General features: G+C 39.0%; 1 protein-coding gene across 2 annotated transcripts in view; it reads left to right on the forward strand.

The window, feature by feature from the left end:
* The window catches only part of cdh4 (cadherin 4, type 1, R-cadherin (retinal)), a 324,747-nt gene that overhangs the window by 102,496 nt on the left and 196,046 nt on the right, over positions 1 to 26,205 (forward strand). Inside the window, exon 3 of one of the 2 annotated variants that reach the window (XM_017712252.2) lies at positions 19,740 to 19,763. The exons of the other annotated variant lie outside the window; for it this stretch is intronic. Within the exon in view, the coding sequence (XP_017567741.1) occupies positions 19,740 to 19,763 (24 nt within the window). The remainder of the gene's footprint in view (positions 1 to 19,739; positions 19,764 to 26,205) is intronic. 2 annotated transcript variants of the gene reach the window in all.

The following is a 26,205-nucleotide window of genomic DNA, read 5'->3' on the forward strand; positions in this document are numbered from 1 at the left end:
TGATCTGGAAGCCCAGTGACTGGAGTGAGGTTTGTCTATTTCAAATGAATCAAAAAACCCTCTAAACTAAAAAAAAAAATAAAAATCTCAAGAATAGTATTTTCAGTGTAAACACAATGTACTGCAGCTCCAAATCGCAGTTCACATCTACCTCGTACATTTCTATTCTTTTTGCTTTTTTCTCCTTTTCAACATCGTTGCAAATATGTTTTTTAACATGCTATGTTTTTGCAGACTTTGCTTTCAGTGATTGAACCAATAAATGGATGATCTGATCTTTTTCAGGCCTTGACTCTCAGGTTTTCAGTGTCAGCACTTAAGAAAATTGTATTTAAAAAATTGATTTTAGCTTTCCACTTGGCTGCTATGCTTTGTAATTATACACAGTATAACACTTAGTATATATTCACTTTGGGGTGGAAAAGGTTGAGAACCCTTCACTAAACTACGCCAAAATTAAGTACAACAACAACAGACACTAAGAAAAGAATGACTTTTGTGTTATTCCGTGGTGACTGTAAACTTTGTTACTAGTAGCAGCACTGTCAGAGTGAAGACAATGATACAAAATAGAAAGTGTCTTGTGCATATGAAATCAAATAGAGAGATTGAGTACAGCGTGGGGTACCATACATTAAGGCTGAAAAGAGAAGGTCTAAGCTGCAATTCCAGTCTGAAAGGGCCATCAGGCAGATTTGTTAAGTAGCCTGACAGATTATTAGGTTTTCCTACTGTAACGTGTCTGATCCAACTAATCAGATAATTAACAAGCCCTTCCTTTAAGTAAATGTGTTATAGCACGAAAACACTAACATGTGCAGGACAAGGGTGCTCTTTTAAATGTTTATGGCAGTCATGCCTTTTTAGGGTGCAGGGCTACTGCTTTAGGCTGCATTCACATCATAGGCTTGAGTAGCACAAATGGATTTTGAATCAATGTGACACACACCTGAATTTTTCATAACTTTAAACATAAAAAAGATTTTATCAGAGCAGATTTTTTGCCACTTGCAAACCGTAATGAGAACAGTCACTCCACTGTGCATGCATGTATCATTATGGCCATCATCCAGTGTGGACAGCATCTTGATAAAATTGGTCCTTTTGAAATCAGAACTGAGCAGTAACACTTAATGTGAACGTAGAGTTGGTTTTCTTCAAAGATTTGTTTTCACTTCAGCTTGGATCAGAGTGTGTGTTCTGCACATTCCTATTGTTAAACTAATGGCCCTCATCTCAGCTCGCAAATAAAAACTCACACTCGGTTTGGAGCTGAGGAGGCCTCTTTTAAAAACATGAACTCCTGCCCTCCCCGAAAGGCGCCCTCTAGCCTCTGGCTCCCATCCGCTTTTGTTTTTTCGACCTGTGTTCTCCAAATTCCTCTTTGTATTACACGCTGCTGCTTCTCTTTCATCATGACCAGCTCCAGCCTCAGAGAGAGGGAGAGAAAGAGTGATGGAGAAAGAGGAATGGGGGGAGTTTTCAGAAGGGAGGACTGGGTCTCAGAGCAGAGCTCAAAGTTCTAACGATCTGTCTGCAGCCTCTAGCTCTCTCTTTTCCTTCTTCACTCCCTGTCTGTATCCCTCCACTCTGCCCATCCCCCGAACCCTCCATTCACGGTCGCTGTCTCAACCCCCCTCCTCACCTGCCTCGCTTGGCCTTTCAGTATACCATATCCCATTCATTAAAAACAGAGAAGTCCTGTGGGACAAGCTCCCGGCCCGGCCCATGGATTTCTTGCCGTGTTAAGGAGGCACTAAGTGATGGCAGGCAGAAGAAAAAGTCTTTACGCAGTCTGTCTGGTTATGAGTGATGAGAAGAAGAATTAAATCTGCGCTTTGGACATTTTCATTGTTTTGTGTGCCTGTTTGTGTTGGGGTTGGACAATATGACAAAGTATCATTATTGTGATCAATTACATCACAAAATATTGCTCGGAGTATATCATAAGTGATTCCAGATCACTGAACAACTGCATACAGTCAAGCGTGAGTATAAAAACTAAATAAACTGTATAGAAACAACATTGACTGTCAGCTAAGGGCTTAGTCATTTCACAGTATCAGAAAATCAAAAATATTGAGCACTTGAAGCAGTATACTGAAATGTAGCAATATCATAGCAGACTTCACTTCACTTCACCTGGGTTGTGGAGATGACCACAGATAAAATAAGCACCAGTGATGCTATGAAAAAGTGCGTAAAGTTAACCATTTCAAGTATTATTACTTTAGTTTTGTTAGCGTTATCAATTGATGTACTTTCAGTATCATGAGGTTCTGACTCTTATCAGACTTAAAAACAAGACTGTATGCAGAACAATAACATTTCATCAATTCAAATCAAAGTAATATTTAGGCCTGGCACAATCATGAAATGCCATGCAACAGTTACAATACATGTAATTGTGAATAACAATTCAACTATATTTTACACAACTTTCTTTTATGTACATACATTTGCCTCAACCTAATGGCGAATCATAAATCAGTAATGAATAATTAAATTTAAATTAGCTCAAATAAATGTGATCAGGCGAGTACAGAATAATTGTGACAGGATACGTAAAAATTTGTCTTTGACTTACAAGCAAATCTGGCATCGATCGAATGTTTAAAATATGCACTTTGAACTAATTTGTCATTTTTTTAATGAGCTATGAGTAAGAATATCAAAGTGCACCATGGTCTTATTATCATAGACAATAAGCACAAATTCTCAGAGTTAACTGAAACCTCCATTAAGGGCCTTTGATATGCTTTCTAAGCCTTTTTCAGCACAGCACTATGTGGTAGCCATCTGCTTTCTTCTGGTCCATGTTTATTTACAGTTCCCCAGTGCATTTCCTCTGCTTACCTGGAGAAGTATCTGAAAAAAAGATAAAGATGGATGGTGGTGGCTTGGTGATTACAGACAAGAAATGGTAGCTCTACATTTCTTCTTGTATTTGCTTTCCGTAAGCCTTGATCTCAGCTTTGCAACTGAAAGCAAAGGCAGAGTTTCTTTCTCTTTGAAACTCCGTGACTGAACACTGAGAGAGGAAGCAGATTGAGCTTGGTGCCCATAAAATCCTTAAAGCGTTATCAAGCATGCTCTCTACTGGGTGCCGGCGGGGTCTAATAGAGCGGACAGAAGCAGAGAAGATGGACGCTGCCACATTATGTCAGCCCTCTCCCCTGCCCATGGAGACTGATACACACCATTTCAGTCTGAATGGGCCCCAGGGGACCTAAATGTCCATACTGAGATATGGAATATAAACTCCAGTGGGATTGATAATGTCCCCACACTGGCAATAAATAGACTCCAGGTGAATGTGAATTGACAATGCTCTCTTTCCCTCACTCTCCACTTCTCTCTCTCTCTTTCTTTCTCTCTCTCTCTTTCCCTCACTCCCTCTCTCTCTTTCTCTCCTTCCCTTGCTCCCTCTCTGTCTCTCTCTCCATCTTTCTCTTTTTTAATACGTGCATGTTGCCTATCATTCTCCATCTCTTTCTCTCTCTCTCTCTCTCTCTCTCTCTCTCTCTCTCTCTCTCTCTCTCTCTCTCTCTCTCTCTCTCCTGATAAAGCAACATGAAGAGTGATTTAAAATCTCCCTTGGGGTACAGACCCCTCCTCTATCGCGTCAGAGGGAGGAATAAAGAATAAACCGTTTCTTCATGTCCCTGTAGCGTGGGCAGGCATGCTTGGTGTTGAGGACAGGTAGCAAGGGATGATGTGCTGTCTGTTATCTGCTGATGCGGGTGTAAAGAGGATGCTGACGCTTTTGCTTAGGGATGGAGTGCTTTCTGTCATCCCTGCAGCACAACCCCCCCACCAGCAGCCACCTCTCAGTGCAGTCTGTCCTGTGTGTGTTTATGTATGTAAGGAAAGTTGGAGGCAATACTGTAAGTGCGTCTTCTGCCCACTTTTTCTGGCGCCTGTGTCTCTACTGATTAGTTTCTTCCCTTTCTGTCTTTCTACCACTTCATGTCATTCAGTTTTTCTTTCTGTTTATTTCTCTTCTCTTTCTGTTTATTTCTCTTCTCTTTCTTCTCTCTCTGTCATTGCATTTGTGTGCATGTGCTATCTTCTTTTGGCTATATTTACACCAGTTCTGTCTTATCAGTTCTATAAAGAGGATCTGTACAAACCAGCAAAACAAACAGTGTTCAAGGTTTTTATATGCAAATGAGTATCACAGCATGCACAGTAGAAAATATAATAGAATAAATGCTGTTAAATATATATTCAGTTTCCCCCTCTACTTCTTTCTCTCTTATTCTCTCTCTCTCTCTTTTTCTCTCTATATATACAGTACCCTCCACAAATATTGGCATCACTGGTAATTATGAGATGAGCTATACAAGATATTCTTCATTACTTATCCTTTTGACCTTTCATTTAAAATATTAGCAAAAATCTAACTTTTATTTAAGGTCTGATTGAAATGATTGAAAAAGCTATATGTACCACAGTTGTTCACACCACTAGAAATTCTTAAGAGTGGAAAGTAACTGAAGTATATTCCAATCCATATCCATAGTTCACTTAAGTGATTTTGAACACTTAAATGGTCAGCCATGATAATCTGTTTCACTGGGGAATATATGAGATATATATATATAAAAGACAGGCCAAATTCCCTTAGTCATTCATGACTAAGAAAAAGACCAGAGGAAACAGCAGTGCTATATGACAGAAGGTTGTTGAGCTGCACAAATCAGGAAATGACTACAAGAAAATAGCTAATGAATTGAAAATGCCCCCTTTTCACAATCTGGTCAATAATCAAGAAGTGTAAAACAAATAGACATGTTAAGAATCTGCTGGAAAGACGATGCATGTCTATACAAATTAGTTAGTTCTTCGGGTCTGAACATCTCAGAAACCACAATCAAACGCCACCTATATAACCACAAGTTGTTTGGGGGAGTTGCCAGAAAAAAAGCTTCTGTAAAGACCAACAAACTCAAGTGCCTACAGTTTGCCAGACATTACTAAAACTTTCAGTGGGACTGTGATCTATGGTCAGATGAGACCAAAATAGAGGATTTTGGCAACAAACACAAGTTTGGTGTCAGGACAAAGATAGCCATGCAGAAAGGTACCTCATCCTGACTGTGAAGTATAGAGGTGGATCTGTGATGTTGTGGGACTTCTGAAGTCCCTGGACAAGTTATTCAATTACATGGTATCACAGACTCCATCAATTACTATAAAGTCAAAACCTGACTGCCTCAGCCAAGAAGCTTAAACTGGGGCATACTTCAGGTCTTCCAGCTGGACAGTGATCCAAAGCATGCTGACCATCACTGACCACTGAATTAAGGTTTTGCCATAAACACCCCAGTGCCCTGACCTAAACCCCAAAGAAGACCCGTGGAACAAGCTGAAGAGGTGAGTCAGTTAATAATCTGAAGGACTTGGAGAGACTCTGAATGGATGAATGGCCTTTGCTGTGTGCTCTCCAATCTCATTTAGCACTATAGGAGAAGACTCAGAGCTGATAACTTAAAAGGAGGCTGCACAAAGTATGACATGAATGGGTGCCAACAATTGTGGAACACAGATTTGAGAAAAGTATCTGTTCCGTGGTAAGATTTAGGTTTTTTTTTTTTTAGTCATTGTACTTTGAAAAAAAAAGATTTTCGTTAATATTTTGAATGAAGGATCAAAAGGATAAGCAATAAAGAATGGTTTTACAGCCTGGTTTGCTTTTGATCTATTATTCCAAACATTAGCAAAAGACTAGCTTTTATTTAAAGTACCAGGGGTGCCAATATGTTTACCATGATTGCCAGTATTGGTGTACTAGTTAATTTTCCAGTGTCATAGGAAAGGCAGAAAACATTTAACATGCCAAGCCCACATTTAAGGGCTAGTGCCAGCTACGTCCAACTGATGATCGCCTCCTGTCAGCTCACCATCGCCTCTTGTCTCGTGTAAAATTTGCATTTAAACACACAGCAGAGACAACAGCTGACAGCCATTACAGTTGTATTTAAAGTGCGAAGCAAGCAACACTCTGTAGCAGGAGTTGGCAGCCATCTAAGGCTGAAACTGCAGTGTACTGCAGTGAATAATGTACTGTTTCAGTCTATTGAAACACATCATTAGTGCTGTGTGAGTAAAAAGACAACTATAAAAAGAACAATTGTACATTACACAGTGAATTTAAATGTTGAATGTTTATATTTATTTGCATTTAATATTGCATAAATATATGACATGAATTATGTGAAAAGTGTTGAGTGCTTTGGTGTGTTAGTGTGTTCTCATGTGTGTGTGTTTATTCATAACGATATAAAGTTTTCTCTCAGTGAGAATGCAATAGTCATTTGTCTAAATATTTGGCCATTTAAATAGCAAAAATAGTTAAAATGCCCATTCCTAGTGCTAAAACTGAAACTGATTATTTCATCTGACATTGAAAAATGTGTGCTCTTGAGAATGCCATTTTCTTGCATTGCTGTGTTTTTGCTTTCGTATCACACTCTCTCATGCGCATCCGCAGACGTGGATTCAACATGCTCAATTGGCCAAAAAAGCCCTGACAGGGACTGACTAGCGCCAACATACACATCCCACTCACTACAGGAGACGGTCTGCCATCAACAGCCCGATGGCATCCTATGGCCGACAGTTGGCTTCATGTGACCCAGACTTAACAGAAAATTACACAGTAGCCTTAACTAGCCTAAGTATTATATCATTGTTTTCAATATTCGGTGTGTGCCTTTATTGCAGCTTGCATTCTGTTTAGGCAGACAGAAATCTGCAGAAACATTTTTCCATGCTACCTGTAAACGCTGCCAAAGTTCAGTCGTAGAAGTTGCATTTTGTGCTTTTCATGTTTCAAGTAATCCTAATTAGATACTTACACTCCACAGTCCAGAGAACCTTACTCCACATCTTTCCCTTCCTATAGACAGAGTGGGTTATTTTATCCCTAATCTCTTTAGAAATATATAAACAAATAATTATGGATTGACTTAATGTCATATTTAGTGTTGGAAGTGATTGTTAAATATATGTTTCCTGCTTTGTTCTGAAACTGAAAATGACTGAACTTGTACTTAATGGTCATTTTATTCGGAAAGTGAATGAATGAAAGTTTGGCCTCCAGCTTTTGCAAAGTACTGTGTGTGTGTTTGAGAGTCTATATACACTCACAGGCCACTTTATTAGGTACATTTACATTTACAGCATATAGCAGACGCTCTTATCCAGAGCGACTTACAAGAAGTGCTTTGTCAATCTAGAGAAAGTATCTTTGCTAGCTACCAATAGCTTAGAGAAAAAGACAGTCCTGGGCTCAGATACTGCTAGAAACAAGAAGTCACTGCAGACACTGAGAGAAAAAGGAAGAGTTGAACGCAGAACTCTGTGCCATTCAATGCAATAAAATTACAACAAAATATAATACAATAAACTACAATACACAGTGCAATACAATAAAAAAAAAATATATATATATAAGTGCAGCTTATAATTCAGTGCTCATTTAAGTGCTGTGTAAAGAGATGAGTCTTCAGTCTAAGTTTGAAGACAGCAAGAGACTCTGCTGTTCGGACAGCCAGTGGGAGTTCATTCCACTTCTTGGGTGCCAGTACAGGGAACATTCTTGACGCTTGTCTTCCATGCGCCTTGAAGGATGGCGGGTCAAGCCGAGCTGTACTTGAAGCTCAAAGAGCTCGTGGTACAGTTCGAGATTTCACCATTGCCATCAAGTAGGTAGGGGCTGGTCCATTTTTGGCTTTGTAGACAAGCATTAGGGCTTTAAATCTAATGCGTGCAGCTACCGGGAGCCAGTGAAGGGAGCGCAGCAGTGGGGTGACGTGGCTGAACTTGATTGAAGATTGAAGACGAGTCGTGCTACCACATTCTGGATGAGTTGCAGAGGTTTGATGGCCTGCATGGGAAGGAAGACCAGCCATGAGCGAGTTGCAGTAGTCAAGTGTGTGTGTGTGTATATATATATATATATATATATTTGTGTATATATATATATATATATATATATATATATATATATATATATATGTGTGTGTGTGTGTGTGTGTGTGTGTGTGTAGTTCTTAATCATCAATAACTTATCCAATGTCAATTGAAATGCTATAAGATAGACACAAGATGGTATTTCATAATGCTTTATTCGATATTTCAATTTTTTTGAGAAAACTAAATCTAAATCTGTAGTATCTGTAGTAACTGCGTGATGTTATCTGCCTGAGAATTCTTCACCACATTTCAAATGCAATGTATTATGGGGGCTAATTTTAATTCTAATTAGTTGAAATGTGCAGTTGTAGAGAAGCAGCAGTATAATGGAATCATTTTATACATTTATCAGCAACATTATTTTTAGTTTGCTGACAACAGTGATTCCAAACTTTTGAACCCTGCTATATGTGTGTGCAGGCATGTATATTTTTGAAGTATAAGTATGCAAGTGCTTGTGTGTGTGGATGCAGTGGATGTAGTGTTTACCTCTTTTCCCCTGAGCCCACTCTCTCCTGACACATTCGGTAAGAAACAGCGGACTGACTGAAGCCTGGAAGCATTTTGCCTTTTATCTTTTTTTCATCCCTCCATTCCTGAGCAGCGCCGGGGCCCTGCATTTTAAAAAAACATCTGCCTCTGTCAAGACTGCTTAATCACTGTAGGGGATTTTCACCCGTGCTTACCACACACATTAAAATGAGAGAGAGAAAGAGAGAGAGTGAGAGTGGGTGGGAGAGCGAGTAAGAGGGAAGGAGAGAGAGATGCTGTTCTCTAACAAACAGTTGTTGATTACTGAGTCATTTTGAAACAGTTTGTAAATGCATCCTCATGAACATGAACACTGTACACTCTCTGGAAAACATTTGATTGCTCCCAAGAGCAGCAGTACTACAATACATTACACGCTATGCATTTTTATAGAAGCTGGAATTCATCAACAGCCAGATATGTAAAAATATAGGTTTTACTTAGTGTGTTTGGAAAGTTAGAAAATAGTTTACGACTGTGTACATTTATCCATCTAATTGTAGAAAATTAGAGAACTTAGACCTTTGAGGCCTTGTCATTTCATAGTTAGCAATATGCCCAAATAAGGAACCCTGGGCCTAAGATGTTTACACCTGTGGGAAAAAAAATTAAATAAAAATTAAACTAAAATGTTCCTGAGTTGTGAAATGATACATTTTGTCTTAAGCACATTTCCTCCCAAATGTCACTGGGTAATCTGAATTTTGAGATTAAAATATAAACATTGCTACATACCCAAGGCAGCCAGTGACAATTATAGCAAAATTAGTCAATGTTGATAACTGAACAAACACTTCCATGATAATATCCATTTCTGCTGCTGTCCCTATGGGGTTTTTAATAGTGTGTTAACTTATTTGAAGCAACATTTTTTTGACCTTTCAAAGTTAAACATTTCCATTGGAATCTTGAAAAGACCATATGTTTATTTAAATGTTGTCACAGACATTAATACATACTTTATGTTGTACCTTTGCGGTGACTTTTTTTATTAAAGGCCTGTTTTAAATATACTATGTACGGTGCAGTAAAAAAAAGCTATAGAGACATCCTTAATTCAATTAAAATATGATTCATAAAAAGTAAGGTATATTTGTTTACCCTCAACAGCTTTCTGACTCATTATTGGGCAGTTTTGTAGGCAGTAAAATGTGGATGTTTAACCTTTTTTAATGTAACACTGGTTATGAATCAAATAATATGCATTTAATTCACATTTTATTATTTTTTCTGCTTAATTGTCATTGATTTGTATTATTTTATCTGTGCATTTTGTTGTGTGATGTGTGGGGTAGGTGGTCAAACTCAACTTATTTTCTAAATACCTCTTTAGTGCCACTGTGTTCAGCACCGCTCATGTGACGCAGAGATAGCATGTGTAAAACAGACCTGACAACTGACTTAAACCTGGTTAAACTGCTGCTTACATTTACAGTCATTGATGTATCTAGGAAGACTTAGAATGCCATTTTTTCTCACAAAGTTGGTCCCTCCTTTTGTGCAACAACACATGATTGGTTGATTCCACTTGATTGGTTGTTTAAACACACTTAATAATCCAATAACTGCAGATATTCAAATTTTGTCAGTAATCGGATCAAGACTTTTACATATGAACATACGTTGTGTAGAAGATGAAGAATATTTAAATCCATAATTTTGTCAAGCATGTAGTTGGTGTGGGCGGCACGGTGGCATGGTGGGTAGCTCTGTCGCCTCACAGCAAGGGGGTCCTTAGACAGCACAGGTACCGGGGTCCTCTCTGTGTGGAGTTTGTATGTTTTCCGCGTGTCTGCGTGGGTTTCCTCGGGTTCTCCGGTTTCCTCCTACAGTCCAAAGACATGCAGTCAGGCCAATTGGATGTGCTAAATTGCCCCTAGGTGTGAGTGTGTGAGTGACTGTCTGTGTCTGTCTGTCTGCCCTGCGATGGACTGGCGGCCCATCCAGGGTGTATCCTGCCTTCCGCCCCGAAGACTGCTGGGATAGGCTCCGGCACCCCCCAGCGACCCTGACGGAGAAGCGGCTTAGAAAATGGATGGATGGATGGATGGATGTAGTTGGTATCAGAGGGGCTCTAAAAGAGTTTTGATGCAATCCCACAGGTGCTGTTTTAAACACTGCTTGCTGATTTCCGGTACCGTGGTGTGTTTTCGCGCATGAGCAAACTAAAAATTCTGCAGAAATGTAGTTTTGATTGAATTATTAAGTAAATGTAAATGCACTCACTATGTATTAATGTTGGTAGTCTAGCATGTAGGTAAGGATAGGTCAACACTTTGACATGTAACATCAATGCTAAGGTTCTTGACTACCGTACTTGATAAAGTTTGCTAGTTTACAAAGGGCATTTCGGTGAGGTTGCCATTCTTGTAATGTCACTTAAGTCTGTTATTGTGCAAGAATGCTAGCATGCATGTATCATAGTGTATATGTAGCAGTTTTCCTATGTTGCCTGCTCTGCTGACTTCAAATGATAGTGATGAATATATGTCTGGGAAAAGGTATTGGCTTATCAGATCGTCCAGATGCTATAGGCTAACAACAAAATGACACCATTCGTTCATAATCAGAACAAGAACAAGCTTCACTGATGACTTTATGGAGCTGTTTGACTACAGTGGGTGTTGATACATATGCTTTGTTAGTCAGAGGCTGATAGACTCATCACAAGCATAAGAAGTCCCTGACTCATATCCAGAAATATGGGATAGGGGTGACAATGGTGACGATGGTGTTGTGTATTTTGGTCACCAGCCACGGGTCACTGGAGTAACTAAAATATCCCTATACTCACAATTAAGATCTTACACCATAAGGCTGAGAAACTCATTCCTTGCATTTCAGCAATTTTAATTTGGACGATGGATGTGTTAATCTGACCCTTTACTAAAGCAAGCAATTTCTGGCCGTCTTAGGCTCGCAGAAATTTGTGCTTACTTTGATACAAACTCAGGACACCATATGGTCAAACGTCCACGTTCTGCTAGTGTACAGTTGCTATTGAGTCCCATGCCTGTGCTCAGCATTATGCTAGTGTCTAGCTGGTCGCTTTTTATGCTTTGTGGGTTTGTATAAATGCAGAGAAGGAAGAATTTTCTTTATGTGGAAGTGTTTTGAAAGTGTAACTTGCTTATGACAACAGCGCATTGCAATGTCTAATGCAATACTTTTATTACTGCTCATTTGTGAAGCCCCAATTAAGAATGGCTAAATTCCAGAACAGCCTCATCTGTTACAGAAGGGACTACTGCAGTATTTTACATCTGGGGTATCAAACCTGGGTCCTGGAGGGCAACAGCACCATAGACTTTAATATTTTCTGCTCTGACACAGCCAGTTCAATTCACAGTGGGCTTGGAAATTAGCTGATAAGTAAGAAAACACTAAATTCTGCACTGCTGTGGTCCCCCAGGATTGCAGACTGGTACTTTTTTCACAGCATAGTAGAGTCAAAGTGACACAGGGCATGGACAAGCAGAGTTTCTAAGACCAATAACAAGTAAATAAACCACTATCAGTTTCAACAGTGCTTTATATGATACGGTGTTACAGGAGCCCTGTTGCTGCTGGTGCTGGTCCTGGTGCTATTGTTGGACAATAGCTTGTTAAAAACCAGCACACTGATATAATGTCACGACGTTACAACAACGATCAAGATCAATTTCAGCCGGGGATTCAACAATACAAAGTGTCGAGTCACAGCATTGTGTTGTAACTAACATGTTAGCTTGTTGTTAATGTATTACCTTGAGACTAACATATTAACATGTGGCTGGAGCATTCAATCTGGATCTATATAAATATAATTTCATAATGTTGAATGCTCAAATGGTTCTCAGACTGGTTCTCAGAAACCTCCAGATTGTCTCCAATTTTGTGTTGCAAGTTAGGTTGGAGAAAAAATCTTGATCGTTTAGGGCTCTCTGAGAACTGCATGGAGAATTATGGCTCTAACAAACAAAAAACTGGAAACAGTAAAATTTTCAGCCAGTCCTTATATTTCCTGTATCGTTATAAAATATATATCGAACTGAGACGCCACTGTAAAGTATCTACTACTGAATTTTGTTACACTCCTATTGGTCTGTTGGTGAATGTGTGTAAGACGTGATAGATGTGGTGGTAGATGTTTGCGTTTCTGTTGATAGCATGTTGTTAGAAGAACTCTGCAGTACCGCTCTTGATAGAGTAGCAATTTGCATTTTCCCTGATGTACTATGTAATTACTCAGTAGTCGAGGCACATCAGAGCCAGCTCAGGTATGGGTTTTCAGCTGGTTCTGATGTGCCGTGAATGAAGGCGCTGTGATCGCTTGGCAGTGGCCTGACTTGATCATTTTTGACTGTTCTGTGTTTTCTTTGATGATTTTTTTTTAAATACAGTAAGATGGTTATGTGTGATATGATCTTTTATGCTTTTTTATGGGATTATAGCCTCAAAATCTTTCAGATTAAAGATATATATTGGGCTTTGATCTAAAGCCTTGACCTTTACACTTTTTCTGGTTCCAAGAGGTGTGCTCTTCATGGTGGCTTTGGAGGTGCCTTATTACTAATTAAGGCTGTCATGATGTCTTGATTAAACCCAGTTACTGTTTTTTAAAATAATAATAATGGGTAAATTTCGCTGTCTTTTTTTTATCTTTCACTGTCTATTTAATTGATTTTGTTTATTGATAATTGATATGAAGTTTGTTAGTTTTCAAATCCATCTTTTTCCAATAAAACTTGTCCAAAAAACCTGAAATATTTCTGTGGTTTTATTACAAGCTTGGACTTTTGTAAGCCTTTGATTACTCAGTTAATCAGCTGTATTTGATTGCTAATATAATTGACAGCTCTTGTGCTAATTCTTGCTGTCAGTGTTCCCTTTCACCATTGTTTCCCCACTTTAACTGTGACTGCTGTAAATAATTCAGTAGCATGATCCTGCAGTGTTTACTGCAGTGTTTTAGCACCTGCACTGTTTTGTAGTGGTGTTCCTCTCTCTCTCTCTCTCTCTCTCTCTCTGTATCTCTCTCTCCCTCCCTGCAGAGCTCCGTGAGCGGGCGTGAAAGCCCAGCTGGGGAAATCACAGAATCAGCAGCTGATTGTGCCACTGATGGAGACCATTTGGACTCCAGCTCTGCAGCAGGAAATTGAATTACCTTCACAATCTGTTTGCACACTGTATTGTGTGTGCGTGTGTTTTTGTTGAAATGGAGATGATCGTGCCTCCTCATTCCCACTGTTTCAAGTATGTGTGTGTGTGTGTATGAGTGTGTCTTGCTGAAATTGCTCTGATTGTGCTTTCCTATTCCCCCTGTCCACAGTGTGAAATCCTTCTTGTATGCTTCATGCTCCTGTGTCCATGTTAAGCCTATAGAATATTAGCCCCGTCGTGCCCTGTTACAGGTCCACACCTGATGCCAAAGAGCAGAGGGAGCTGAAATAGGAAGCGCACAATTTCACTTTTCTGCCTTTGTCCGCTGACTACAGGATATTTTCACCCCTGAAATGATCTGGACCCATTGGCATGACCAAACAAACCAGTTTGTGAGGCTACATGACACCTATGTAGACTTTTTGTAACAGTCGACATAAACCTACATTGACATTTATGAAGGCCTGTTCCGAAAGGAAATGTGCCATTAAGGCTGCTTTACCCTGCAGAATGTTAGGGCAACTGATGCTTATACGCTTCCTCATAGTGAAGTGTTACCCACACTTTTATAACTTAAGAAAAGTTTACATTGTAGTTCATGTTTTAACTGAATAGTATGGCTTTTAATGAAGGAACCCTGGATCTTTAACCCCTAAAAGTAAGTTATCGTTGGGAATGAGAAAGTAATACAGTGTATACAAATTAATCTTCACTCACAGCTTTTTGACACAAGCTCAGAAATTATATCTAAGGTGTACGTTCAAAATTTTCAGTCTATACCATATTTGTGTTTGTAAGTAGAACAGTAGACTTTTCTCTGGATTTTTTGGGCCGGGTGGTAATCCCTTCGAAGCTACCAGCATTGACATGCATATAAAAGAATAATTTGCATATATTGTTACAGGAATGTGTAAGAACAGTCTTAATAGCTCTTTAAAGCAAAACACTACATATGTTTTGGACTGTAGACTGTGAAGTCTACAGAAAACCTAAACAGATTTGCTTTTGACTATTAAGGCTATTAAGGCTAAGACTATTAATGCTGTAGGAAATTGAATACTTGTACCTGCGGGCTTCAAGAAGGGGGCGCTCTTGCTGGTTTTACTTGCAGATAAAATGGCAAAGATAAAACATCACGTTTGAGTTTCACTACAGTTTCATTACCATTTATAGAATACCATATTCCAGTAAAATTGCATCAAATTGATATTTCAGTTTGCAGAAAACCATGAGGAAATGATTGTCTCTATGCCACAATGCATCTTTACTTTTGGCAATAGCCAATTAAGTGGGTAATGGGACAAGTGAGTAATCAGTAAAATCCAAAATCAATACTTCAGCCAAAAAAGAGTGCATACCACAACCAACCATTACAGTGCAAATCAAAGCCAGTTTCATCTTGTCATCTCGGCCAGGCAGTGTAAGTGTTACTTGCCATGTTGTTCTCATTTCTTGAAACCAAACAAAAACTGTCATTACCTGTTAAATAATATCCTTTCCATATACTGAAACACATCAATTACCCACAAATTAATCCACTGCTTTCATATTATATTTGTTTCCTGAGATTTCATGTAGGGCAGAATGTATTTACATACTTAAAACGACAGCAATAAATGGACTTTTAAGGGTTAATGCTGCACCTTGGAGAGCATATTGCAGGCATATTACAATCATGCGTGTAATGGATTAAGAATAGATTTGGGAGGTCAAAGAGCAGGAGTTGAGGTTTCTTTAAAGTTTTCATTTTACAGCTGTTATTAGATCTGCGTGTTTAACGGTCTGCAGGTTATAACTACATCAGTCATGACTGACCTCATAAGGCACTTCCTGCAACAGGCTAATGACCAGCCCGCATTTATACTGCAGATTTTACTCAGATAATGTACAGATTATATGTTTGGAGGCAGGAACTAAAGGCAAAATCAAAGCCTTATGCATGAAATAAGAAACGATGTGGCTGAACCGTTTTTGTTTCTTCTTTTATCTTTATGGAAGCAGTTGTTGCTTGTGACAGCATGTACTCTCTCAGCAGTGCACTTCCACTTATTAAAGCAAATAATATTTTGTTGTAGTTCCATTCACTCGCATTAGTAATAATTAATCAAAACAAACATTCAGCATGGCACAATAAAGCCTGCAATTGTTTTTCATAATCAGACAACTAATTAGTTCGTAACAAGACGACATGTTCCTGCATTTTCTCAAAGGAGGAGAAAGATACAGAACAGCACAGTATTCTCTTTTCCTTTTCTACTCCCATCCCTGTTAATGTGGAATTCCACACGGATGGGAAATATTTTTGTGCCGTTTGTGCCATGAATAATGGATTTTCATATTGTGACTTCTTTTGCAAATTAAACTTGGTTTTTGGTAGCTTGTTTTTTTTCTTTCAAAAACATGTTGATCAGAAATATTTTTTTGTATATCTGTATGCAGACCTTATAATGCACATACAGTGCTTTTCCGTTCGTAGATTCCACACTACATGTCCAAAAGTTTGTATACACCTGTTCGTCCCACGTTTCATCTGAAATTAAGCGTATTTGTAGGGGATTTGTCCCTCTTTGCTGCAGTAACAGCCTCTACTCTTCTGGATAGGCACTACACTAGATGTTGGAACTTTGCTGTGAGGAACTGATTGCATTTAGTCACACTCAGGTCAGATACTGGTGTTGAATGAGACACTACTCCAGGGAACACAGGTCCACTGATTCACAGTCCAGTACGAGGGAGCTTAATTCCCCTCCAGCTGACACTTTGAATTGCACATATTGACCTTCATTAAAATAGACAGGCTATTTGTTGTATGATATAGAATTCCAGTTGATCTAATAAATTATATGAATATTGTTTATCTGCAGTGTGATTATGATGCTCCTATATTTATGGAGATGTTTTGAGCCAGTTTCAAGAGAATGGCCCACTTGTGTGAGCAATTGGGCTCCTTAAAGCAGCTTAATTAACAAATTAGAAGTGGTGTTGATTCTACTTTTAAGTAATAAACCTGGTTCTTGCCTGTTTGTTGTACTTATAATGAATTATAATTGTGGCAAATAATACTCAACAGCAGAACATACCAACAGAAACTATGGTGTTTTTATTGAATCAAAGTTTGTTCTCAGACAAGCCAAAAACAGGCTAGTTCATGCAGTCATGCCGTTTGTACACACATATGGTTGTGTAATTCTTAATAAAGTAATATCTGTAAAATTGCTAGAGGTCTTCTCTGGATGCAGCACCCTACAGGCCTTAACCACAAATGAAACTACAATTTTTCATGCTAAGATTTAATGCAGGGCAGAAGGAAGCTTGGGGATTTGTTTCAATTTCTTTCTTTTTTTTGTCTGTATTAGTACGAGTTAGTCCAGTGCATGCTGGGAGAGCAGCATGTGTTAGTCATCTCCTGGTAAGCGCAGTGAGGTTGAAACATGGGTGGGTGTCTGGGGTGAGTGTGAGGGTTCGGAACAGCCAGAGTGGGTGCCAGAATGCCTGCAGGAGCCAAAGACAAGACAGAAAAATGGGATAAAACACAAACAGTAGTGACCCGGCTGCTGAATACATGGAGCATTGATGTTTGTGCTGCAAAGAAAAGACAGGCATGACATTGTTTCGAGAATGCAGAGTATTTTGGGGTTACTTTTCTTGTCTATATGTGTGTGCGTGAATTCTGGATTCTTACATTCTGGTCTGTAGACAAATGACAGCGATATCTCCTTTGCTTTGAAAAGCATGTGGGATGCGCGAGGGATGGCATGAAATTTCTGACAAAACGATTTTTTGAAGGGAAGAATAGACAACGTGGCCTCTCAGATGAGCTGACTTGGAGGAAATTGGACTGCTTCCTCCTCAAAGCTTAAAAGCAGGCTGAAGAATGGTCCTCAAAAAAAACGACAAGAAACAGAGCATGTAAAAAAGAAAGAAGGCAGCTGATGGCCTTGTTTTTGAGAGCATTGCTCTCGGATTCCAATGCCATTCTGGGTCTCGCTTACTCATTTGCCTCCATTGTGTTTCCACTATGATTGAGCAGCAATTTGGCGGCCACGTCGGTGATGGAGGTGGAATGGTGGTGTAGCTGCGTTGTCTTCCTGGGGTGCTTCTTTAAATGAGCCCCATGAATGTGAAGCAATGGCTTAGAATCTGACTGCTCAACCCCATCTTTCTCTCCAAAGGGGATAAGGGGGACACTTTGGGAAACAAGGCCCATAAACCTAACAGCTGCCTCTCTGCGTGAATCCAGCTGTGCTGCTCCTGCTTCCAAGTTAAATGGAAGCTGCACCTACAAAATCAGTATTGTCTGCATATCTACATGACCAAACCACTTATGTTACATATAAGGAGGACTGCATGTGTACATAAAGACAAAATTAGTTGTAATCTGTTAAGGTAAAAAATCACATACACTGGAAATAAATTGCATTCAAGGTAGGAATTGTTACGTTACTTTCTAAGAAACAGTTTGTATTTGAATAATTGAGTTTTCATTCAACCCAAGAACCCTTTTTGAACCTTATGCATGAGTATGCAAAGTGCAGCTTGTTCCAATTAGTGATTCAGATCTCGGGCTTTTAAAGTCAAAACTGTCTCTTGGAGATTGTGTTATCTTCTGAAGTCCACTAAATTTAAACCACAGAGAAAGGCATATAGCGGAGATTAAACTATCCGTAATGTAGTCTAAGCAACATTTCTCAGTGAGATGATGACGTTCCATGCTTTCTGACTCTTAGAGTCATTGAGTGTTAGAGTCGACACTCTGACACCCAAGTGTGTTGTTGACAGACCACTGCTTATGTGGATATGTTGGTATTTCTCAAAAAAATGTTTAGAGTACTTAGCCACATGACACATTGCTAAGATGGGCTGCAGCAGACTCTTTTTTTTAATGTGGTGTTGCTTCTATTGAGTGGAGCCATAAGCTATAGCCTATAATGTGTTTGTTAGCTAATGGCCCACCTGTGGAGTTAGTCCTTTGACAAAAAAGCTTAAAAGCTACAAGCTACCGACTTTTTGTTGATAGTTCTTTAAACTTTGCATATGTACTATGTACTTATGTAAGTAGCCCCAGTCAGACTATACATTTTATTAGGGTGGACTATTAAGTGATAAATGTAAGTAAGTAGTCTACATCACATTACTGTCATATCTGTGATGTTAGACGTATTTTTTATTTTCTTCATTCAAAAAAGCCTAAAGCCTTGTTTTCATAAAATGCACTGCTGTGTTTGATGTTTTCATGTTTGATGTTTATGATTATTTGTCCATTTACAATCACTCTAGTAAACAACTGATAACAACTACTGTTTACTTTAACTTAACTAATACTTCACTGAGATATTCTGTCATATTAAAAAAATAATTGATAGTTCTTAACTTTTAAAATTCCCCTGCCCTCCATTTTATGACTGCTGTCATAGTCATAAAGTGTAGTTTCTGCCAGCTTTGGTGGTTTCTCACATTGGAGCTATGTATTTTTCTTCAGTAAGGCTGATTCAGAAAACTAGAAGCAAACTGGGTTTTTGTCTTTGTAGTTAAGCAAGAAAGTCAACATCTATAAAATATTATTACTGTGTTTGAATGATGTTTATTATGTCAGCTGTACATAATTTTTGATATGAAGAAAACTGCAGCTGTGCAGTCAGTTTCACATATATTTATGAAACATAAAATAGGAACAACTAGGAAGCAGATCAACAGTTACTGGCTGCATTGACTTGGAAAGAGGAACTGTAAAGACTTTAATTTAGAATTCTGCCTGGAATGCTGAAATTGTCAATGTTCTGGGTTTCCTTCTGAATGACCTGGTTTTTGTTGTACATTCTCAGTTTTCTCTCTTCTGGCACTTTCGTTTAATGCATTGAACGACATTTTACCGGATTCTATGTTTGTGATGTTTTTACACAGAGATGTGTTGAATGTCAACATAATTGCTCTGAAATTTACAGGTACTTTCATTACTTAGGTGCTCCTGAGACACTGGTGTATTTAGTTTTTTGTTAGGTATTGATTGGAAATGCTTGCTGAGGTTTGCCTGTATGATAATTAACTGCAGTACTAAGAGTCTCTTCTCTTTCTCTGTCTTACAGACACTCTGCTGTCCTCAGGCCGAGGTGAGTGTTATAGTAATACTATAAAACTGCGTGATTTGCATTGTTCCAGAAGGTGTGGCTGATTATTTTGGTGGCTCTCTTGGTTGAATGTGTATTAACGCTCATGAGAGCCATCACGAGAGCAGCTGGATGCGGCTGTATTTTTCTAAAATGGCTTTGCATGCTGTTGGGTGCTGTGCATTATGTGTAAGTGATGGCAGAAGACCGATTTCCAGAGTTCAGGTAAACATGGGCATTTTCCCCCAGCATGACTGTTCATTTATACTCAGCGTGATTTGGCCTGCAGCCCTCATGATTCAGTGATGCTGTTCTGTTCACACATGTATTGTCTGAATCAGAGAGGGCAGCTTTTTATACTTGAAATTTCCATTAGGGGAGTACACACTTTTGAAGCTCTGTGTGTGTGTGTGTGTGTGTGTGTGTGTGTGAGAGAGAGACTGTGTATTAGGGATGACACTATAGATTATTTTAGAAATTACGTAATTACTGGTTATTTTGAAAAGTAATTGAGTAGTCAGTTGTTACAAAAGGTCAAACAGTAAAAGAAGTGAAGAGATAATACTACAGAAAGATGAACTGGGAACTTTTTTAAAATGCCTCATTACAAAAATGCATTGTCTGTATTAAGTCCACTTATACCATAAATGTGAACTTTGTTTGATTATCTTTATCTATTTCTCTGCATAATTTACCTGCTTTAGCCTCTCTTTACCCTGTTCCAATCTCAGGAACCTCAGGCAGTGTTTTACATAAACATTCTATTCGGACATTACTGTCTACCTTAGTGCCTCAGAATACTGTATAAGCAGGCAGCATTTATTATGTCTCAGACACAGCCGATATCAGGCAGCAGCAGAAATCCCACACATTTTTGTGCATGCTTGGTCCAAATCGAGTTTCCAGTTCAAATAAGGTAGTGACAAACCCCACGGGACTACCACTGAGCAGATATTGTTTAGGTGGTTGATCATTTTTGGCACTGCAGTGATACTGACAGGGTAGCACCATATTACAATTTACAATATGTTGCGCTGATACACTTGGATCAGACATGCTCACACTCAGGGACTGTCTGCCAGGGGCCTTGGAGGGCCTCAGACCACAAGACTTGGGGTACCTGGGACAGTTTAATGCATATGTAAAAATTAGCTGAATGAAAACTCCTTGAATATGTATAAATGACTGAATAAATAAAATAAAAGAGGAAATCTGTTCGCCGGCCCTGCACATTATCTTGTATACATGAATTCTAACATATTTTTTAGATTAATATTTATATTGTCAAGTCATAGCGTTATGTTGTAGCCATTCAAATATGATGTTTCAGATCATGTGTGTTATAGTGATGTCAGCATTAACCCTTCAGTGTGTGTAGGACTACATCTGTTACAACTTGATGTAGCTTATAAGGAAACAAGAAGAATATTTGCCTCAGATCCTTAAATGTTAAATGATAATCATCAAATCTTACAAGAAAGCACAAACTGTTATGATGTAGACAAAATAGGATCTGATAGGAAAGGAACTGTTGTGATGTAGACAAAATAAGTCTTTAAATAGTGCTTAAAGCCTTGAATAAACTACATGACTTTTAAAGTCTTAACAAATGATAGAAAGACTGAGCATCTCACACTATTTGACTGATTTTTGCAGATTTTTTGGGGTGACTGAAATATTGGGGATCACACACTACTCAACTTTTAAATTGCTGCTGAACCGAACAGACCTCACTGAGCTCGCACAAACTCACACATGCTCCTGGGCACCCAAATAAATAAAGGTTGAGCCGCTCGATGCAGCTGCTGTTTACTCTGATGACACAGTAAAGAAGATAAACATGTTTAAGTGAGGATCATTGATTTAAAAATGTGGTCAGTGAGGTATTTATTAGAGTTTTAAATGTACATAAACTTGATTTTGCTCATGCCCTAAACTGAATACATTAAAAAGCTTCACTCCACACGTGGGAGACTTTCCGCTGTTTTTCTTTGTTTACTTGCTGTATTTTCTTCTTTCATGCTCTCAGTTTTCATTGGCTGTTGCAGGAATCCTTTCAGATTGAGTCACTGACCAGTTTACACTACTAGATCACACTCAGAGTTGGGTTGAAGAAATCAGACGTTTGATAAACTCTGACTAGTCTGAAACACGAAATCAGAGTCTGCGTCCCTCACACACTACTCGATTCTCTGTCCAACTGTCGACTCAGAATGACCCAAAAATCTGCAGACTACAGCCATCTAGCACATGATTCTCATCTAGACTGAGAATCAGGGTTAATATAGTAGTAAAAGCTGTGTAGTGTTACCCGGCTTAAGTAGTTCCTCATGCTCAGACAGGGAGCATTGTCTGTGCTTACATAAAGAGCAGTTACCTGTGGCCTGACTGTCTGATCGTCAGCCTGCAAGAGATCATTAGTTTGAATCCCTGTGATGCCTCAGCTCTTAATGGTCGGAAGTCTGAGAAGGAGGAGCACCCAAACCACCCGCCCAAATTCGCAGCACGGTGGGGGTGGTCATTACCTGAGGGAGGACACTGACAATGGCTAAATTTAAGGAAGGGACTGAGTGAAATAAAAGCATTTTAGGAGCTTGCGATCAGGTTTTTATAGAGTAAAAGAGTTTAATAAGGAATGGTGTCAGCCCTGCTTTGTGGATCTGTTTGGGAATAGGCCTTTGATGTGTCTATGCGTGCTCTTGGCATGTTTGTAACCTCAAACAGTAAGTGATGACAGCCCCCTGGCTTGGGCTGTTTGTCTATTAAGATTTATTCCGAGAGACACACTGTCTGGTCTGTACTTGTGTATGTGTGCGCGCATGTGTGTGTGTTTGCTCTCGTCCATGTGTCCAGGACACAATAGGCTGCACCAAGGTGGGAATTTATTTTTGCTTTGATTGTTGCTGGACAAGCGTATGATCCACCTGCAGAGCCCCAGGGCTTCTGGTGGAAAAAAAAACACCTGCACTGACCGTGTGACATGCTACATCTGCTTAGAGAGAGAGAGAGAGAGAGAGAGAGAGAGATGATGTGAGATGGGCAGAGAAATAATGCAGAAGAGAGCATGAAAAAGATGGAATGAGACAGAAAGAAATAGCGAGTGAGTGAATAAGTGAGTGAGCCCAGCCTATTGTAATGTGTGCTCTGCTATCTTCTGGAAAGGCAGAAATGATTTTAAAGGGCAGGCTTGTCTATTTCCATCTGCTTTCTTTCTTTCTTCTTTTTTGGCTCTGTTTGAATGGAATAACATTCCACACAATTTTTAATGCATTCTGCACATTCTGAAAGAAGTATTTTATAGATCAGCAAATTCAAATGTCCAGAACAGCTTCTAAAAATGTCCTGCTGCTCCTTATGGCTTAACAAAAAACATCAATAGGAGGCAAGAACTTGCAGCAGAAAGCATTTGTGTGCAGACTAAGGCTGCACAATTAATTGTATTCTCATTATATATCATTATAGTATATCATTATATATAGTATATCATTATTTCAGTATTTTCTTCCATTCTAAATGCATTGCATAGAGCTTTGAAAACAGAACGGATTAATTTTCATATATACAAGACTAGAGTGATATATTACTGGGATGGATGTAGATGAAGGAGTGTTTCCTAGCTCTACAACAGTGGAGTCACCTGCCTGTGGGGTGATTATTCGCAGCCCTGTCCAACTGCTTGCAAGGCAGATACATATGAACAGCTGTCATTAATTGCTAGCCTTTGAAAACATGAAATGATTATTCCCTCATTATTCTATGATTTATTTTTCATGTGTAAAATGTGTCAAAAAGTGATGGCTGGTGTCACAGGGAATAGAACAGGCTGCAATCACTATAATCTTTTAAAGAATTGTTGATGTAATGATGATTGTATTGATCTTTGTACAGCTATATGGAAAAAAGGCAATTTTGGAAAAGTTTGATTTGTTTGAAAAGATATATTTTATCTTAATTACACATACGGATGAACTGATTAAGACCAAGTTTGCATACTTGTTTTTTGATATTTTCTGATACCCTACTCAGAGATTAGTTGTTAGTGTAAATGAGTGCAACGTAACTTAACAGTTAAATCATTAAAATCTAGTGCATTAGCTGGCTATTATTTTACCTACCTTTGATGAAGTTGTGTTGCGCTGGAGGAGAGTGGGTTTTGTTCCATGTCAGAGAAGCACTTCTGTAGAGCTGTAAAGTAGATTTCTTAGTTTTGCTTCCTGCTCCGTATGTGTCTCTTTCAACAACAGTCTCTAGCATAGTGACAGCAAGAATCATATTCAAGGCTCATACATCCAAAGAGGTCACTTGTGGAGTTTTACATCTTGTTGGAGTTTTTTGAGTGGCTGATTCAGCTCTAGCCAGGCATACACTGTGTGATTTTACCATTCTTCTTCTTTCTTTTTTTTAAGAAAGGCCTTTTTTCAGAAAATATGTAAATTTTTTCTTTGGTGAATCACACTTTACCTTTAAATAAACTAGTATGTCTGGACAAAGCCTATGATTTACATACCCACACTGCACGAAAACACTCAGTCCAAGTTTTTTTTGCCTGTTTTGTTAGCTGCGTGTGTTCACGTGTGTGTCTGCGCTTAGAAACATGAAACATGAAATGATTACAGTGATCAGTGACCCCGGTGTCTGATTGCCACAGTGTTGGCGACACTTCACTTTGCAAGCAGCCCCTCATTCACTGCCAGCGTGAGTTGCTTGTTCAGTAGGATGGCAGTGTACACAGGGCTTGTATCACATGGTATCAGGTGGTATCAGAAGTTGGTTTTAGTTCATTTTGGTGATGTAAGAGTAAAACCAATACTCAATATCAGTATCAATGCATCTCTACTTACACATCAAAAAATCAGGGTCTGTATTTGCTACATACCCAGCCAAAGACATAGTGAAATTATACATTCTAGTCATAATTTACATCTTTTTATATTGCTCTTACTATATCCAACTTTGTGCATCAAATGTTGTCTTGCAATCCTAATGCATAGATTTAATAGTGATCATCAGCAATCACCAGCCTCTTCAATGCTACAAAATGCTATAATATGGTGCACAGAATGATAAAATTAGCTCTGCAGGAGAGCAATTTAAGTGTTGATGGTGTAAAACATGTTGATTTCATGCAGAGCAAGAAACAAACATGCTAGTGCCATTATACTTATAAAAGAAGCTGGATTAGCTATGTTTGGACATCTAGTAATGCTGCCTGTGTAGCTGTCTCTGTGGTCTGCCAACACACACACACACAAAGGCATACACCCTTGCTGCCCAGTGAGATGTGATTCAAGCTGGTCAATCTACTGTGCCAAGACATGGTGACATGTTCTCTTTCTCTCTGTTTCTTTCACTTTTGTCCAGAAACACACATACACACATATACTGGCTTATTGTCAGAATGTAGGGGTACATATGTTTTAGAGGTGTGATGGTTCACTCCATTCACAGCTCGGTGTCTGGGCGGTTCAGCTTGCTTCATGGTTCAGTGTTGAAAAATGTAGCATAATGAGTACTAATGCTTAGACAAGTGTACTGATTGATACAGTTGAAGTTTTACCATGCTCTGTGGCCTATATAAAATGTGTAGTATATACCCAGAGAACAGAAAGACCTGAGTGCTTGAGCCCCTCAATGTGGAGATCAGGTTCCTCTGTCATGCTTTGGGGAAGGGGGTAATTGCTGGAATGTCTTTTGGAAGAATGGTCTTTCATTGCAGAGACTTACACAACCTATGCCAAGGTGTACTGACGGTGTCCTGGCAACCCAACACCTTACTGATACACTTAGGGCCAAACTATTTTCTGTCACCCTAACCCCTTTGAACTGAGTTACAAGGGCTAGTGGTTGAAATCTTGCCCTACAAAATGGGACAGCTTCACCAGCTTCTTGTTTGAATTTTCCCGTAGCACCTATACAAGGCCCATAATAAATTGAAACAACATTAAACAGTGGTTATTAGAATTTTTAAGAGAAAATACTCACATTTGTGGGTTTCTTTGGTCACTTGTTCAGCCATCTTGCTGGTTATCTTTTTTCTCATAACATTTGTTTTGAGAGTGCCTCTGAAAAACCTCAGTTTGGAGGGCCATATAATACTTTGACCCACTCCTCTGTCTCAACAAAAAATGGGACACCCTAGACATGAACACGCAAAACAGATGGCTAAGGGCATCTGTGGTAGGGGCAATGGTTGAAATGGGATTGGGCCTTAAAGCAATTTTTTTCTTTGTCACCTGTCTGTAATCTCTCCAAAATGTCAAATACACAGGCCCCACTCAGTCCATTCAAAACAAAACAAGTCATTATGTAGTATTTCTCTTCCTCACCTACCTCCAAACAGTACCTGTTAAGAGACTTGAGAGAGAGGGACAGTGGGAGACACATGACTGTGTCCTTGACCTTGGTGCCGAGTTTGGCAGAATTAAGATGAAATACCTGAGTAGTG

The sequence above is a fragment of the Pygocentrus nattereri genome, chromosome 21 (assembly GCF_015220715.1).
Source record: "Pygocentrus nattereri isolate fPygNat1 chromosome 21, fPygNat1.pri, whole genome shotgun sequence".
Classification (NCBI taxonomy): Eukaryota; Metazoa; Chordata; class Actinopteri; order Characiformes; family Serrasalmidae; genus Pygocentrus; species Pygocentrus nattereri.